Source organism: Bos indicus x Bos taurus, chromosome 21, assembly GCF_003369695.1.
Source record: "Bos indicus x Bos taurus breed Angus x Brahman F1 hybrid chromosome 21, Bos_hybrid_MaternalHap_v2.0, whole genome shotgun sequence".
Classification (NCBI taxonomy): domain Eukaryota; kingdom Metazoa; phylum Chordata; class Mammalia; order Artiodactyla; family Bovidae; genus Bos; species Bos indicus x Bos taurus.
Window position 1 is genome coordinate 64,037,815 of NC_040096.1, and position 17,930 is coordinate 64,055,744.

At 51.7% G+C, this 17,930-nt stretch overlaps 1 protein-coding gene across 4 annotated transcripts in view; it reads right to left on the minus strand.

The window, feature by feature from the left end:
- Positions 1-512: 512 nt before the first annotated feature.
- BCL11B (BCL11B, BAF complex component) overlaps positions 513-17,930 on the minus strand; it is a 101,437-nt gene continuing 84,019 nt past the window's right edge. For all 4 annotated transcript variants that reach the window (XM_027521535.1, XM_027521533.1, XM_027521534.1 and 1 more), the window contains one exon: positions 513-7,545. In XM_027521535.1, the coding sequence (XP_027377336.1) occupies positions 5,474-7,545 (2,072 nt within the window). In that variant the 3' untranslated portion in view covers positions 513-5,473. The remainder of the gene's footprint in view (positions 7,546-17,930) is intronic.

Consider the following 17,930-nt stretch of genomic DNA (forward strand, 5'->3'; position numbering starts at 1 on the left):
CAGACCAAGGACACAGGGCAGCCAGACCTCTGTCCCACTCATTTCTGACCCCTCACCCAGTGGCTCTCCCTGGAAATTCAGGAAATGTTAGCTGAAAGAAACTAGACCCAAGTCTTGTCATTCCCAGACGAGGGCTTTTACTTTTATACCACTTGGTCTCAAACTTGGCTGTTTGCGAGTCACCTGGGTCATTTTCAAAAATACCGATGCCTAGATCTCGCCTCGAAAGAATCGGATAGAAATTGGTCTGGGGCGGGGCCTGGACACAGGGATTTTGAAAAACTCTCACGTGATTCCAATGTGTAACCAGGAGTGAGAACCACTATTCCGAATCACAGCCTCACAGAGGTCAAGAAAAAAGCACAGCTGGTCTCTCAGGCCACTACTGCCTGTGCTCTCGGATACGAGAGTAACGGGCCTGCGTCGGGAGAAAAATGGAGAGAGACCTTTAATTCACCCTTGGAAATAAGCTGTCCATCCCCTACCCTGGAAAGACACAGAAAAGGACAAGGTTTGGAGATCAAGTTAAATGTCCAATTTATTTTTATAACTTGAAACCAGAACAAACTTGGTTTTGAACAAGCGTACAAATGAAATGGCAGACACATGCTGAACAGAACATTGTGACATTAAGGGAAAAAAAAGAGGCCCAAAATCTTGTACAGAGAATAAAAGGAACAATAAATATTTTACTAAGCCATATTGAAATGACCTCCTGTCATCTCAACATTTTATCCATAATAAAAAAAAAAGTGCCCGTTTCTTAAACAGAGCACAAATACCAAGCAATAATAAATAGTTCCAAACTTGTAGTAAAAGACAGAACCTCCAAGTAAACAACAAAAGCTCATACAATAAGTAATAGAAAAGGTAATAAAAATATTTCGCCTTGCCAGTACAAATGCAAACAACTTAACTCAATGTAACTTTGCTTCGCAGAGCTGATACAAGGAGCACCAAAATTCATGGGTTTGCCTGTGTTCCACAAAAATCCTTGACCGTCACTTAGGACCAGAACGAAAGGCTGACTTCCCTACTTTTCACATTTTTGCTTAGAGGAAGTCAGCCTCCTCCTCCTCCCCCATGAAAGACCCTCAAATGGCAAGTGGCAGGTTCCAATTGGGGGCATCTTTGAATCAAGTTGTGGCAGTGTGGAAAACCGGCCTGGGGTCGGCGGGGTCCCCCCAGGGCCCGGGGCCTCTCTCACTGGGTCATCTGCTTCAGTGTTGGCTTTTTAAACACAAAAAAAGAGAAGCAAAAATGCTCATTTCTCTGCAGTCGACAGAGACACAATCTTTGTGCTTTAGGATGGCTTGATTCTGGCATCGTGGTGACTTTGCGGAAGCTGGTGAGAGCTGGCTAGCTTTTGTAACTACAGGAGGATTGCCTTGGAGGCTGCTCAAGGACCTCCCCAGGGCACCCGGAGAAAAGGGCAGCCCGTGGGGCTTCAGGTCAAACAGGCAGGAAACAAACATCTCAGCTTGATCTTCTGCCTCCTCCCCCCTTCTTTTTACTTTGCAAAGGTAAGTGGCAAGGAGGAAAAGCATATTAAACAGAAAAGCGCCCAGAAGAGAGATTTCTGCATTTGGTAAAGAAATTGCCCGAAAGGATGCTTGCTTATACTTTCATAACCTGAAATATAATGGTTTCTTAGAGTTCCTGAAATAAAAAATGGCTTCCTGATATAGGTATTTTTTTAAAAACGTATTATTCCCTCATCCAAAAAACCACCACTTTATTATCTTAAAGCTACTTGGCTTTACAAAAAAAAAAAAAAGAGGGGCAGGGCTGGGGGGACAGAGAGGGAGAAATAAATCTGATAAACATGAGCACATCGAGGACCGACAGAGGTGGGAAGATGGAAAGGAAACACGTGGGAAGGAAAGAGAAAGAACTATGGAAAGGCACCGAATTCGTCCCAGGCCCTAGGCATTTGGAGACTGACGAATGTAGGTTCTGGAGAGAAAGCAGCGGAGCAAGTAAGAAAGACAGCAGGCCACCACTCTCCACGGATGAAAAGGTCCCGGCTGTGATGGGGACCCCTTCCTGAAATTCAATTTGCACTGGTCCCAGCCGCAGACCACGTCACCTGCGCCTGGCTGATACGCCAGCTCCCTTTATCACATTTTGTTTTGTTTTGTTTTGCTTGCTTGTTTGACGTTCTCTCAAGGACTAGAGAAAGCTCGGTTTGCATTTCTTTCTGCTCTGAAGGGTGGGAGAGGTGGTGGTGGTGGTGGTGGTGGTGAAGAGAAGGCGTGCGCTCTCTCCCCCACGTCTGACATCTTTACAGATGCCTCGTAGAGAAGGGAGGGCTCTGTGAAATGGTACCGACATCTTGACAAAAACTGATTTCTCCACTCAACGCGAATAAAGAATTTCCCATCCGGTCTGCTGTGGCCACACCAGGGAGCCTTGATGCAAGGTTCAGGGCATTCAGACTGAAGCCCTATTTTGAACAGTCCTTGGTAGAGGCCAATTCTGACAAAAATATATACAACTAAAATGATTTGTGAACCAAAGCATTTAGCTACTTCCTTTTGTTTCTTTTCCTCGAAGGTTGTCAAACAACCCTTTTTTTTTTCCTCCTGTACAATAGGACTTAACATACAAATTTTTTTTTTGCAATATTTTATCCTGCCAAATTAAAAAAATATATTATGGCAGCCTGCTTGTTTTTGTTTTTTTTTTTTCTTTTTATTTCCAAATTCACTAACAAAAAGGTACATTAAATCCCTTTAAAAGGACAAGCTTACAGTTAAAAAATTACAAGCTCCAGTAAAAATACAGCAAGTGCCTACATCATATGAACCAACCAATATATCCATTCCAGAGGGAGGTGGGAGGAGAGAATTAAGCACAGATCAGAAATGTGGGGGTTTTTTTCTGCAAAGCAATAACAATATTAAGCACTTTTTTTTCTACATACTTTTTCTACATGGTGTAGCAATCCCCTTTTAATCCCCAAATACAAGTTTCTATACATTTTTTGAAATAAAAATTCAACACCCAAGGCAGAAAAAAATTTACTAAAACTCCGACTTTACAGTTACTGTGACAAGAACAAATTATTATAGACCCACCATTTAAATTTTACTGCAACATTTTCAAGGAAAAGAAAAGGGTTTTTTTTTTTTTCTTGTTTTGTCAAATGCCCAGGCATTCTCGATTATTACAAATACTGGTCCACTTTTACAGTAATCAAGAAATTTTCATATATATAATATATACTAAAACCCCGTCACCAAAAAAAAACAATATACACGCAGCCACTGTGGCATTTTTTTTAATAACCTATTAAGCAAACTTTGAAAAAAACGATCGCTCCAACACACATACACACAATTTTTTTTTACCCTTGTATGTATCCAATACTGTAAACGTATTTTTAAGACAGAGTGCACTAAATTTAACTTTAGAAAAAAATTAGCCATTGTTCCTGAATTGTTTTTTCATTCAACAATATCAACTTGTACCTTGTGTCACTTGAGTTTTAATTCAGCAGTAAGTCACCTCCACTCCACATCTAAGCAGCGTTGTCCCACAGGCAAAAGGGGCTGAGGTTAATTCAGCTAATGGATATCCAGGGTTGTGCTGGGTTTATTTCTTCATTTGATTGGGTCTTATGGCATTTTCACGTCTTCAACCAGGATTTTTGAAAATTTATTTAAAGTAAATGTGGCTTTGTTTCTAAAGAAATGTACTTTTCTCGTTTTTTTTTTTTTTAAAGTCTTTTCATTGCAAAAGAAAAAAAAAAGTTTTGCATTTGTCTCAAGAGACTCAAATAGGAAGATCAGTTTTCAAGGCACTCACATCAAATTGAATGGCAGTAGAAACACTGTCCAATAAATTATTATTTTATTTTGTTCTTTATAGTGCCAGTACTGTGAATGCCACGCTTAGCAATACTGACACTCAATCTCAGCCATCCCTTACAGTTTAACCCACCTCTGGGCCAAAAAGAAGAAGATGCTGCAATTTCTTGTTGAGAAGCCATTTAATTTAAATGCAAACAAAAGCTTTAAAGTGCGGGTCAACAGAATTCAAATGTCTAATCTGAACAGTCCAATGTTTAGTACCTTCCAACCTAAGGGGATAGAAAAAACAAACAAAAACGAAGTAGCGCTGGGCACCTTCAGATGGAACTCTTCCCACTTTGCAGTAAAAGGGAACTGAAATTGGCAAGATTCCCCCCACCCCATCTGTATAATGTCATCAGTGTGCAGAGGGAATACTAACTCCCCTCCAGTCACCATCAGGACATTGTCTGCTTGAGAAACGGTCTGTTGTCACTGGTAGCAACGTATGACTTAGGATTTCTGTGGTGAGGGTGATAAAAAGAGAGAGAGAAACTGTCAAGCCAGAAGAAGCCTGAAAGAACACGGCTGGTTTCTTTCCTTTCTGTGTTATTGCAGGCCACCACCATCTATCTACCCCCCAAAGTACCTTCAGCCTATTTTATTTAGTCTAATCTATGGCAAATAGCAGAAATGGCATTCCACGGCACACCGACATTCCAAGAAACGGATGGGATCTGCTGGGAATGCACAATTTTAGACTGCTCTTGGGCCATTTCCTGGGGCAAAGTCCTCAAAAACTCCTGTTTCTCTGGCAGTGCTGAGTATTTTGTTGTTGGGGGGCGGGAGGGGGGCGGCGGGGAGGGAAGGCCCACCATTCAAAGGTTTCCTTATGTATGGCAAGGTTGAAGTCAACATAGAAAAGGCCTCCCTTACTCAGGACATCATCAGTGCTACATCTCCATTCCAATTCTGAAACAAAGTGCTACAACTTTAAAGATTGTTATCCGCTGTACATCCACCCCCCTCCCCCCCAAAAAACGCATGCCACTTTTTATTTCAGGACAAAAAAAAAAAAGAAGGAATAAAAAAGTAAACAACTTTAAAAGTCATTTAAGTGTTGGCTTCTTCACAAGAAATTACACATGCTTAGCTTAGATTTCAAAAAAAGCAGCGCCCTCCCCACCCCCCAAATTATAATTTAAAATATAGCTTCCCCTCTACAGAGCTCAGGAGTCATCGCTCAGGCTACTACTGGGTTAAAGGAAGGAAAAAAAAAAAAAAAAAACTAAAGAAGGGATGGATACCCAACAAAATCTCTTAAAGGAATTTCAACAGAAAGAATAACAATAAAAAGTACCTGCACATGCCAAAAAAATTACAAAACCCAATAAATACAGAAATTATTGCACAGTTAAAAGGCTCCACAATTTTTTTTTGTTTTTACTGCCTTAATCAACCCTCGGGTTTCCATAGGACTTCGCAGACACAGGTTAGGTTGGAGGGCCACCTCCCCTGGGCCCCGGGGACCCGCGGGGGGCGCCGAGCGGCGGTGACGCGGAGGCAAGTGTCAGGTCAGCATTCTCTCGCTTGGCGACGGGGCGACTGTACAGGTGCGCAGGGTGGGGCCCGGGCCCCCGCGCGCGCGCGCACACACACACACACGCGCGCACACGCGCTTAGCTCCTCTCCGCCTGCTCGATTTTGACGTCGTTAGTCAGCAAGTGCTCGCCGTGCCACTTTTTCATGTGTTTCTCCAGGGTGCTATAGACGCTGAAGGGCATTTGGCAGATGTCGCAGCGGTACACCTCCTTGCCGATCTGCCCGTGCGTCTTCATGTGGCGCGTGAGCTTGCTGCTCTGCGCGCACGCGTAGTTGCACAGCTCGCACTTGTAAGGCCGCTCGCCGGTGTGGCTCCGTCGGTGCACCGTGAGGTTGCTGCAGTTCTTGAACACCTTGCCGCAGTACTCGCACGTGTCGCTGCGCCGCCCCTCCTTGGAGCTCGGCCGCCCGGGGCCCGGGCCGCCCAGATGCGGCGTGCTGCCCCCGCTGGCCGTGCCGCTACGGCCCGACAACCCGCCATCCAGCAGGTCCCCGGGCGGCGTGGAGAAGCGCAGGCTGCCGTTCTCGGACGAGTGCTCGGACGACGTGGCGAAGGGCGACTGGCGCGCGTCCGTGAAGCCCAGGAAGGGGTCCTTCATGAAGTGCCGCGACGCCGCGTAGCCCACCAGCCACTGCGAGTACACATTCTCCGACGGGATGAGCGCGGCAGGCGGCAGCTCTAGGTCCTTCTCCACCTTGATGCGCTTGGCCGCGCTGTTGAGGCCGGGGCTGGGCAGCGGTGCCGGCTTGCGCGGGAAGAGGCCCGGGAAAGGCTCGGTGCCCGGCGCGAAGCCACCGCCGCGCCCGTTGACCGCGCCCCCGGGGCCCGCGTCGCCGCAGCCCCCGGCGTCATCGTCGTCGCCTGGGTCCCCGCCGCCCCCACCGCCGGCCGCGCGCTTCAGGAAGGCGCCGCGCTTCTGCTTGTCAGCCAGCAGGTCGCCATAGGGCGGCAGCGCGCCCAAGCCCACGTTCTCCATGACCTTGCCCAGCACCAGCGCCTTCTCGTCGGCCAGCGCCTTGGCTGCGGCGCCGCCGCCCGCGCCCGGCACGCCCGCCACCCCGCCGCCACCGCCGCCGCCACCACCGTTCTCCCGGTTGCGGCTCAGCTCCGAGTCCATGCTGAAGCTCGACTCGGGCCGGCTCTCGTTCTCCAGCAGCAGCTCCTCCTCCTCCTCCTCCTCCTCTTCGTCCTCCTCCTCGGGCTCATGGCCCAGGGAAGGGTCGCTCTCGTGGTGGCGGAAGTCACCGTCGGCCGCCTTGAGGCCCTCGCCGGTCAGCTCGCTGGTGCCGGGCTCGGGGGAGCTGGCAGCCGAGAGCCCGTCGTCGGAGCGGCCGGCCAGCGAGCCGGCCTTGTGCATGTGCGTCTTCATGTGGCGCTTGAGCTTGCTCGCCTGCGAGCACGCGTGGTCGCACAGCTGGCACTTGTAGGGCTTCTCGCCCGTGTGGCTGCGCCGGTGCACGATGAGATTGCTCTGGAACTTGAACGTCTTGCCGCAGAACTCGCACGACTTGCTCTTGGCCGGCGGCTGCGGCGGCGGCGTGCCACCGGGGGGCATGGGCGGCAGCGGCGGCGTGCTCAGGAACGGGGACTTGGGGCTGGGCTGGAAGGGGTTCAGGAGCCGGTGCATAGGGTTGCCACGGCCCGGGGACACGGGCGGCGGCGTGGAGCTGTTGCCCGCCAGCTCGCGGAGCCGCCGCGAGAAGTCCATGGCGGGCGAGTCGATGGCCATGGGGTTCAGGCGCATGACTCGGTCGAAGGCACTGGGGTGCTGGGCGACGAGCCCCATCTCCTCGGCGCTGAGGCGGTGCGGGTCCAGGTGGTGGCGCGGCGGCGGGCTGAAGAGCGGCGGCGTGCCAGGCAGGCGGCCCTCACCGAAGCCTGGGTGGTCCCGCAGGATGGGGCCCGTCATGCGCAGCAGGTTGAAGGGGTTGCTGTCGCCCAGGAAATTCATGAGTGGGGACTGGGCCACGGCCTCGGGTCCCAGCGGCGGCGGGATGGTAAGCCGCGGCGTGAGCGAGCTGCTGGCCGGCCCGGGCTCCAGGTAGATGCGGAAGCCGTGCGTGTTCTGCGCGTGTTGCAGCAGGAACCACGCGCTGTTGAAGGGCTGCTTGCATGTTGTGCAAATGTAGCTGGAAGGCTCATCTTTACCTGGGGAGACACACGGACAGAAAGAGGCAAGAGAGACGTGAGATGCCGGCGGCGTCGCAGCTCTCAGGGGGTGGCACCAGACCACTGCAGAGCAGGCCCAGGCCAGCGACCCCCTGGCAGACCCCCTGGCGGACAGGCTAGAGAAGCCTCTGTGTGGCTGTTTCTCCAATTGGTAGACCTCGCTCTGTGCCCTTATAACATGGTGTCTTTAAACCCATCATCTCAGAAGCCAAAGGAGATGTTATTTGTGAGAAAGCCTGATTCCAACAATGGGAAGTATACAAAGGCTGGGCTGCCTAAAAGATAGCAAGGCAAAGTTCAGCCATCATATAGATCCTGATAATTCTTTGGGGGTGGGTGGGCCACCTCATGCCAAGAGCTGACTCATTGGAAAAGACTCTGATGCTGGGAGGGATTGGGGGCAGGAGGAGAAGGGGACGACAGAGGATGAGATGGCTGGATGGCATCACTGACTCGATGGACTCGAGTCTCAGTGAACTCCGGGAGTTGGTGATGGACAGGGAGGCCTGGCGTGCTGTGATTCATGGGGTCGCAAAGAGTTGGACACAACTGAGCGACTGATCTGATCTGATCTGGGGAGTGGGAGGGGTACTGCCCTGGGCCTTGTAGGATGTTTGGAGGCATACCCACTAGAAGCCAGTCACACTCCCTCCCCTCCCAGTCATGAGGATCAAAAATCTCTCCAGGCATTGCCAAAACTCTTTGGGGGCCAAAACAACTCTCCCCCTCTCCACCCAGTCATGACTAGGCAAATCTTCGATCCAAGGAAGTTCTAAGAAACACAAATCAAACTGAATCACCTAGCAAACATTTTAAGAGCACTAGCTGATAACCTCTGCGTCATTTGGGAGTTGAACTACCGGAAATCGTAGGGTTTCATACACCAGTGTCTGTGCAGAAAGCACCGTCCAAGTTAAACAGGGATGCGTGTAGGAACAGGACTTCAGCATCGTAAGAACATCACTACTGGCGGACAGCTGCCCACCGCCCCCCCCCATCACTGCCCTCGTGGCCTCATACACCCACATGCACATACACACACACACACACCTAACCACAGCATGGAATCTGGCCTTGAGACCCCCCGGGGCGGGGCACTGGCCTATATGAGGTCCCTTGCCAGAAGGCTGAATGAAAGAGTGTCACCTCCGACAGGGCGATCAGGATGAACAGTGGCAAGTGTGAGTTTGTGACAAACTGGGCTCTGGCATTGGGAGCCCAGTGTTCGTGGACGCTGGTGGCATGGAGCCGAAAAACCCTTGTCTTTGTCCATCATTGGGGGCGGTCACAAAGTGGGAGCCTGGACCTTCCAACCAGCACCTATTTCGTGGCCGACATCCTCAACTTGCGGGTAAAACTGGCTGCTTCTCCAGCCTGAGGCTCTCCTAACACTCCACATGAAACGGGACAGGTATGGGCAGGCCCTGCCCTGCCCTGCCCCCTCAGACTCGCTCACTGGCCGGAGAAGGGAAAGGGAATATGGCATCACAGCCGAGGTCTTGAAAAAAAAAAACCCTTTTTGTTTTTTCAGACTTCCTTGTACCTGGAAGATTTTAACACTGATAAAGTACAGTAGCTGCAAACTCCCCAGTGAAGCCAGAGGTGTGTGTTAGTTTCCAAACCCGGGATCAGGAAGGGAAGGGGAAGTACAGTCCCTCCTCAAAAGAGGGATTTCCGAAATCCCATACAGAGATGGAGTTTTTGTTTCTTTGATTCCCACCCGAGAAGAATGTTTCTTGGGGGTTTCACCCTTAGCAGTCAAAACTCTATGGACTCTGAGAACAAATACCCCAAGTTCCTTATGGGTTAGACTTGATGGCTTCAAAGGAGCCTGGACCTCACTGAGCCATGCAGTGTTGGGGGGGCCTCCAGGAGTCAGGGGTCCGCGTGGAGATTCTCTGCAACACAGAACCAACTGGGCCAGATCACCCCCGCTGGGAACTAAGACATGCCTTCCAAGCCTGGTGGTCCACAGTCATCACTGCACACTCGTGTCCAACAGGACATGTGTCTCCAGGTTTGGTAGTGCGGAGACCAGTGGGTGGGTGATGGGGGAACGGACAGAAAGGGAAAAAGGATTCCAAAGCTCAGCTTCCCCTCGTTTTTAAACCCAGCTCCAAGAGAACTTCTGAGGCCATTTTCTTTCTCCAGGGTGTCTGGGAAACTTCCTTCTCCCAGCATGTCTGCATTAATTCAGTTCCCCGTGCTGGAGCCCCTCGGGAGAATCTCCCCCCGCCCCCCAGAAACGTGCAGGGAGGCCTTCCCAAGGCCCTGGGCAGCTGTGTTCCTCACTTTGGGAGCAGTAAGGCCACACCGACACTTCAGCCTTCCCTTCCTGCATGCCTCCCCACTGTCGCAACCAAAGGCCATTTTTTGGGGGGTGCATTTCATGGTCACATGACCACTGAGGGAGGCCAGGCCAGGACCACGTCCCTGCTGGCACATGATGATGCTACAGCCCAGAGATGCACAGCCTTCTTGGAGGTGCCATCTCCTGTCCTGGCTTACTAGGTGATATATGTGGGGAACAACAGAACGGTTCACCTCAGTCTCACGGGAGAGCTGGCCAGACGCCATAGTGTTTTGTCCTCCTCAAATCCTTTTCTGGAAACAAGGCAGAATAAATAAGTAATAAATAAGACGATAAAGAAAACATCCCTCTCTGACATCAGGAGCTAATAACACAAATGAAGCACCACCTCCCACAAGGCCATAGATCTTCCAATTAAAGAGCCCTGGACTTCCCTCGTGGCTCGATGGTAATGAAGCCGCCTGCCAGTGCAGGAGACGTGGGTTCGATCCCTGATCTGGGAAGAGCCCACGTGCGGCAGAGCAACTCAGCCCGTGCACCTCAACTACTGAGCCTGTGCTCTGGAGCCCAGGAACCACAAATACCTACCGAGCCCATGCGCCCTAGAGCCATGCTCTGCAACAAGAGAAGCCACCACAGTGAGAATTCGGAGCACCGCAACTAGAAAAAGAGCGCACACAGCAGCAAAGAACCGGCACGGCCAATAAACGACTTTAAAAATCCATTGGTTTCAACTGTAATTCAATAAAAATAAAATAAAAAAGAGCACTCTGGACTCTGCACCTGGGCTCCAGCTACTCTCAGTAACCGAGTTCCACACACACAGCAGCTCTGGTTCCTTGTATTTTCAAGTTGGGCCACCTCCCTTCCCCTAATCTCTTTTTTCATCATCTTCATTTCCTTGGGTCTCTCTGGAGCACTTCCTGTTTCTTGTTCTGATGGCCACACACTTTCTAGAAAGTTCTATTGCCCCTGAGGAATGCGGGTATCAAAAGACAGTGCAAAATTCTCAGGCAGGCCAGGAATGAAATGGCTGATTAAAATATATTTTTTTAAACTCAAGCAGCAGCTGCTGAGAAGCATGTAGCTGCACGTTCTGAAGAACTCAGAGGTTTCCATTTCTTGTATTTTTTTTTACAGACAAAACAAAAAGAGTGGAAGACATTTATAAGACTCTATCTTAGAAAAGTCTAAGGAGGAAGTTTTGCTTGCTGTAGTTTCGTCCTTCAGTCCTGTCCAACTCTTTCGTGACCCCATGGACTATAGCCAGCCAGGCTCCTCTGTCCATGAGATTTCCCAGGCAAGAATACTGGAGTGGGTAGCTATTTCCTCCTCCAAGGGTTTCTTTCCGACCCAGGGATCAAACCTGTGTCTCCTGCATTGGCAGGCGGATTCTTTACCACTGAGCCACCAGGGAAGCCAGAGGAGGAAGTTAACCTGTTTGGAATTTATCATCAGGTGGGGAAGAGCTCTGTGCACCCACCAAATCGGACTCCAGGGTCCCAGATCATGCCAGGGTAAACGCTTTTCCTTGCCTTTGAACAATCTGGTCCCCTCACTTCCCTCCACACCAGGGCAAGATTCACAGCAGGGGACAGTCTATCCCAGGATCTGACAGCTTCCAGTGTTTTTAAATCTCCCAGTCCTCAAAGGCCCTTCCTATACAATGCTCTTTCCACTCTCCCCCGTAACTTTCTTTTTTAAATAAAATGTTCATTTCCATACTTCCACTTCACGGTTATCTGTTGCCTAGAAGTAGCCTTGAGCACTGGGACTGCTCACTTTTGAAAACTGAACAATGTCAGAAAGGCTTTGAAGAGCCACTCAGAACATTCTTCTATTCAAAAACTCACTAAATATTTTAAAAGGCAACACACAGTCACGGACGGCTCATTTTTAAACATGGCAGAAGCCCCTTGGTGAGAGGGCTGCTTCGGATGCGGGGCTGTCCCTGCTCCTGGAGCTCAGGGCCACTTGCCCAGAGGTGAGTTGGAAGCTCCAGCTGGTGCCAGCTTTGCTGATGGCCCAGACAGGGGCCATGCCCCAACACGCTGCCACCGTGGCTGCCACCAAGGTTCCAACCGAGAGGTCAACGCCTAGATTATTTTGAAGCAACTTGGAAGTTGCAAAGTGTTAGTTGCTCAGTCGTGTAGGACTCTTTGCAACCCCGTGGGGTGTAGCCCGCCAGGCTCCTCTGTCCATAGAACTCTCCAGGCAAGAATACTGGAGTGGGTTGCCATTCCCTTCTCCAGGGGATCCTTCTGACCCATGGATAGAACCCACATCTCCCGCAATGCAGGCAGATTCTTTACCATCTGAGCCACCAGGGAAGCCCTGAAGCAACTTACCCAGCAACATCAAGCCTGGCCTACAGACCTAGAAATGTCAGCTGCATTGGGATCACTACATCGGGCTTGGCGACTCAGAACCCAAGGCCAGCGTGTTTCCTTGTTTGCTTCCTTCCCTTTTCCTTCCTCAGACGTTTTTGGTATCCGTTGGCAGAAACCCACACCGGATCTTCTTTGCTGTACTGGCTTTCAAGAGAGACCCTGTGTTTTTCTTTAATTCAAAACCCTCCCTGAGATCACTGTTACAAGAACCCTGAACAGCGGCACGAGTTCATACCTTGCCATTCCCTGCAGGAAGATGTCAATCAAGGGGCTTCCCAGGTGGCTCAGTGGTAAAGAATCTGCCTACAATGCAGGAGACACAGGTTCAATCCCTGGGTCAGGAGAAGGAAATGGCAACACACTCCAGTATTCTTGCCTGGGAAATCCCATGGACGGAGGAGCCTGGCAGGCTATGTGTGTTGTGTCTGTTAATTGCTTAGTCGTGTCCAACTCTTTGCAACCCATAGACGGCAGCCCACCAGGCTCCCCCGTCCATGGGATTCTCTAAGCAAGAACACTGGAGTGGGTTGTTATTTCCTTCTCCAAAAGGAACTATAGAAATAAAGAAAGTGAAGTCGCTCAGTTGTGTCCAACTCTTTTTGACCCCATGGACTGCAGCCTACCAGGCTCCTCCATCCATGGGATTTTCCAGGCAAGAGTACTGGAGTGGGGTGCCATGCCTTCGTCCACGGAGTTGCAAAAAACGAGTCGGACATACCTAGCAATTAAACAACAACGACGTCAACCAAGTCACTTTACCTCTCTGAGCTTCATTTCCTCATCGGTAGAACTGGAGAAGGCAATGGCACCCCACTCCAGCACTCTTGCCTGGAAAATCCCATGGATGGAGGAGCCTGGTAGGCTGTAGTCCATGGGGTCGCTAAGAGTCGGACATGACTGAGCAACTTCCCTTTCACTTTTCACTTTCATGCATTGGAGAAGTAAATGGCCACCCACTCCAGTGTTCTTGCCTGGAGAATCCTAGGGACGGGGGAGCCTGGTGGGCTTCTGTCTCTGGGGTCGAGCAGAGTCGGACACGACTGAAGCGACTTAGCAGCGGCAGCAGCAGAATGGGAATAGCATGCCAGCTTCCGAAGAGGGCTGGGGGAGCAAATGAGATCCCACGCGATCCCTATAAAATCCACACATCCCCACGCATGCACGTATTATGGTTGGGCTTTGTATGTTTCGTGTTTTATTATCTACCTTGCACCTCGCAGTGGATGTTTCAGATGGTGCCCTTCTGTGTAACTCTGGCTGTAATAAAACCCTGGAGGAATTTTAATGCAGCCGGCCTAATGCATTAGAGGTTCCAGGGAAACAGAAACTTGCAAACGTTGAGGAAACATCATTTTTTATTGTGACTCTTGGGAACCAACACACAACTGGGCTCCTGCAATGAAATGCTGCTCTCCCTCTGCTAGCAGGGGTGTGTGTGTGTGTGTGTGTGTGTGTGTGTGTTTGTGTTAATAAGCACTGAAATAATTGTTCCTATTATGCTGGTTACTCTAATAATACCAATAAAGGTATCAGGGATGTTCAATAAAAAGCACACCTTTAATTGAGTTATTATTCAATAAAAAGGCCGTAATTGAGAGCAATAGTTTAAAAGGGCTCTCCTAAGGCCGAGTGATACCAGCTAGAAGGGTACTGCTGCCTGCGGGGGATTTAGTGGTTCAGGGCTTCTCCAGAGCCACAAGCAGACACCGCCACCCAGCTCAAGTGGGGCCTGCAGTGATCGTCAGCCAGGGCCTTCCTCTACCCAAAGGTGGAGGCAAAAGTGAGAGTCCTGACACTGAATGCTGAAGAACGAACTGAGTCTTGGCTTCACATGTCCCTCTATGGCTTGTGAAGCATTTGACAGTTGGTTTGGCATTTTAACAGCCATCAAGGCATTTCGCTCACATATGACCTCTGAGGGGGCCAGGCCAGGTCCACATCCCTGCCGCACACAAGGATGCTGCAACTGAGAAGCAAGAGCCCCCTCTCCCCTCAAGAGCAAAGGGAGGGCCACGCCCCTGCATAGGCTTCCCCACCCCTGGCTCCATCCCAGCTGCCCCCCAGCAGCACCTGAGAGATGGACTGTTCTCTGCACACTTGTCGGGGCCTGTTTCACAATGAAAAGGTCCTCCTGCCACACTGTGTGTGTCCTCCCAGTGAAGGACATCAATTACCCTTTGGTGGAAGCCAGTCAGGTCCACTACGGGCTTGTCCCGGGAGTGGAGATGTTTCACAAGAGCAGGTGAGTCCCCAGGACAAGAGGCCACTCAGGACCTGGAGAAGAGGTGATGAGATGCTGGGCAGTCAGACGGAAGGGCAGGCTGCTGGATCCAGGGTCCCCCACCCTGGCTGCTTTCCCTCTCTGGGTTTTACGATGCCCAATGCCCAAGAAGAGGGCTGGATTTACTGGCCAACCACCTAGTCCTCCAACAGAATCTATGCCTGCTAACAGTGCCGTCTCTTCAGTCCCAAAATGATAATAATTATTATCACTATTATCAGATCCCCTGGATGAGGGCATGGCATCCCACTCTAGTATTCTTGCCTGGAGAACCTCATGGACAGAGGAACCTGCTGGGCTACAGTCCATGGGGTTGCAAAGAGTCGGACACAACTGAAGCAATCAAAGGACATTATCTCTAGATACATACACCCCTTATTAAAGAGTGTCTCCCCTTTCATGATCCCAGAAATAAAACTGTCAATTGGTTTCCTTGGGTCAGGGGGAACCTTTGTAAGTTTCATGTTCATATCATTTCTGAGCATAGTCATCTACAAAATCTACAAGCATCCCTGCTCGTTCTGAAACAGTTCGGTTCAGTCGCTCAGTCGTGTCCAACTCTTTGCAACCCCATGGACTGCAGCACACCAGGCTTCCCTGTTCATCAGCAACTCCCGGAGCTTGCTCAAACTCATGTCCATTGAGCCGGTGATGCCATCCAACCGTCTCATCCTCCGTCATCCCCATCTCCTCCTGCCTTCAATCTTTCCCAGCATCAGGGTCTTTTCCAGTGAGTCAGTTTTTAGCATTAGGTGGCCAAAGTACTGGAGCTGCAGCTTCAGCATTAGTACTTCCAACACACGCTACCAAACAAACCTCAGCCTCTCCAAGAGAAGTGGTGGAGATGGGGGGAAATAACGGCAGCAGTAACAATCAACCGTCGTTAAACCCTTCCATGAGCCGCACACAACTAAGGCGGACTGTCTTCACAACAACCCTTGAGGTCAAGGACTGTCATCAGCACCACTTCACAGATGAGGAAACTGAGGACTGGAAGAGAGAAGGTGATCCGCCCAGAGCCACACAGCCAGCTGTGGTCTGGATAAAGGCCTGGTCATGAGAGGAAAGGGTGCAGACTATGGGGTCGCACAGAGTCGGACGCGGCTGTGCGACTTGGCACACACGGCAGTGGTGCTGCTGCCATTACCACCAACCGGCACCGACACCCAGCAGAGCACACCCACTGCTTCTGCACTCGATAGTCAGCAGGGTTTCACTGAGCTGTTGCAGTTCTCGCCAAGAACAACACGTCTCCACATCGCCTAGCATGTGGCTGGGAGGAAAGGTAAGCGATCCCAAGGTGTACACGGCTGCCCTGTCTCCTGCCCCGGGTCCCCTGACTTGGGACCCTCGGAATCCTCTTGAACCCAGAGCTCTGGACAGCTGCGACTGCCATCCCTGGACCTCAGCTCACACAAGCCCAGGAAGTGGGGAACCAGGATACAGGGCTGAATGGGCAGGAAGCAGGGTGTGGCCTACACTTGCCTTTCATTCACTCACTGAACAAGCAGGAGCTGGCCACCCTGGATCCACCAGCTATTCTGCTGGTCTCCAGGGATGCAGCTCTCGAATCCCGGAGGAGATGAGAGTGCCTGGTAACCCTCTCGATCATTTCATGAAAAATATGAGTGCTAGGGTCAAGTTCAAGGTGCCGGGAGAGAGAAGCATGCAAGGGCTTGGCTGACTTGGGGGCTGAGAACCTGCATCACTCCATGTAGTCCGCCAACTCTATGCCTGTGATCATTTGCGATAGAGGCGGCTCAGAGAGCGCAAGCAAGCTCTGCGAGGTTATTTAAAATCCATCACCGGAACGGGAGTCCAGGCTCCCTGAGAACCGAGCTGACCCTGTCCACTGCCAGGACTCTGGCCACGCACAGGGTGATGAACGCACACGTGCTGCAGAGTCAGGCGTGCCTGTGTTAGCTGGGTTCTGTCTGCTTGCTCCCCTGCAGTCGGGGTCCCTGGAGTCATCAAAGGTAGGAGAAGGGCATCTGCCCGGGTTTGGGTGAACCTGCCCTCCAGGTGAGGTCCTCTGGGCGAGGCCGCCTGGGGAGCAGGGCTCAGCTCAGCATTCAACAACACCCCGCTCCCCTGGCTTGCCAGGCAGAGCCCCACCCAGCATACCCACGCCTCTCTGCTGGCTGTGTTCCACCCACCGGAGCACGCTGGGATCCAGGTGACTCCAAAGAATCTAGACACTCTTCCATCGCCCCGACCCACCTCTGAGCCACCCCAGCAGAGTGGGCAGGTAGGCGGGCCAGCAACCCTCCTGAGTCACAGCCTTGATGGTCCTGCTGCCCAGAGGAAGCACCAGGCACTCAGCCTTCAGCATATGGCTGGACTCACTGCCCACCAGTGCCCTGGCCCCCCCCCCCAACCCTCCTGGTGCTTGCCTTGCCCGTGCGTCTCACAGCTCCGTGCAGCTGCCATCCCTGCCACCTGGAAGACCTGCCCTTCCTTCTCACCCTGCAAGCATCTTCTGAGACCCGGCCCCAGGACAGCCCCTCTGTATCCCCACAGCCTTGCAGGTTTAGCTGCTCAGTCATGTCCAACTCTTTGCAACCCTATTGACTATAGCCTGCCAGGCTCCTCTGTCCATAAGATTTCCCAAGCAAGAATACTAGAGTGGGTTGCCATTTCCTCCTCCAAGAGCTCTTCCCAACCCAGGGATCAAACCAGGGTCTCCTGTGTCTCCTACTTGGCAGGCAGATTCTTCACCGCTGAGCCACCTGGGACGCCCCCACAGCCTCAGGGGATTGCTACTTGACGTTCATCACTGCCTGCCATCACCTTTCCTTGACTTTGGTGGGCTTGACCCACATACAACCCGCACGAGCCAGTGGTGGCCTTGTGCTCTCCAAGGGGCACTCACAGAGACTCTGAAAAGTGGGTTCTAATCCAGGTTCTGCATAAAAAAGAAACTCAGTCTCATCACAGTTAAGTGAGGGGCCCCAGGGCAGACAGCTGGGTCGCAGAGCCCAGATTCACACCTGGGTCTGAGCCCCGGGCCTGGGTTGTATCCGACACACACCTGGCTGCCCCTCCACCGGGCCTGCAGACTCTGCTGTAACCCGCCTTGAGGTGGGGCCTGAACCCACCACGGCAAACCATTCCACCGGCTTCCGTGCACCCCGGCGAGCTGACCGGTGCCGCAAGCTGCAGGCTGTGTGCAGGAAATGCCACGCGGAGCCTGGCTGAGAACAGAGCGGCCTAACATGTGAGAAACCTCACTCCACCGCAGTCCACTCACTCTGAGAGCATCCTGTGGCAGAGGTCACCTCTGTGCTCCAGGTGCCCGGAGTTACCTCGGGCTGGGGGACTGGGCCTCCAGCCTCCACCACAGCCTCACACTGAGGCCCCACCGTCCCGAGACGGCCCAGGT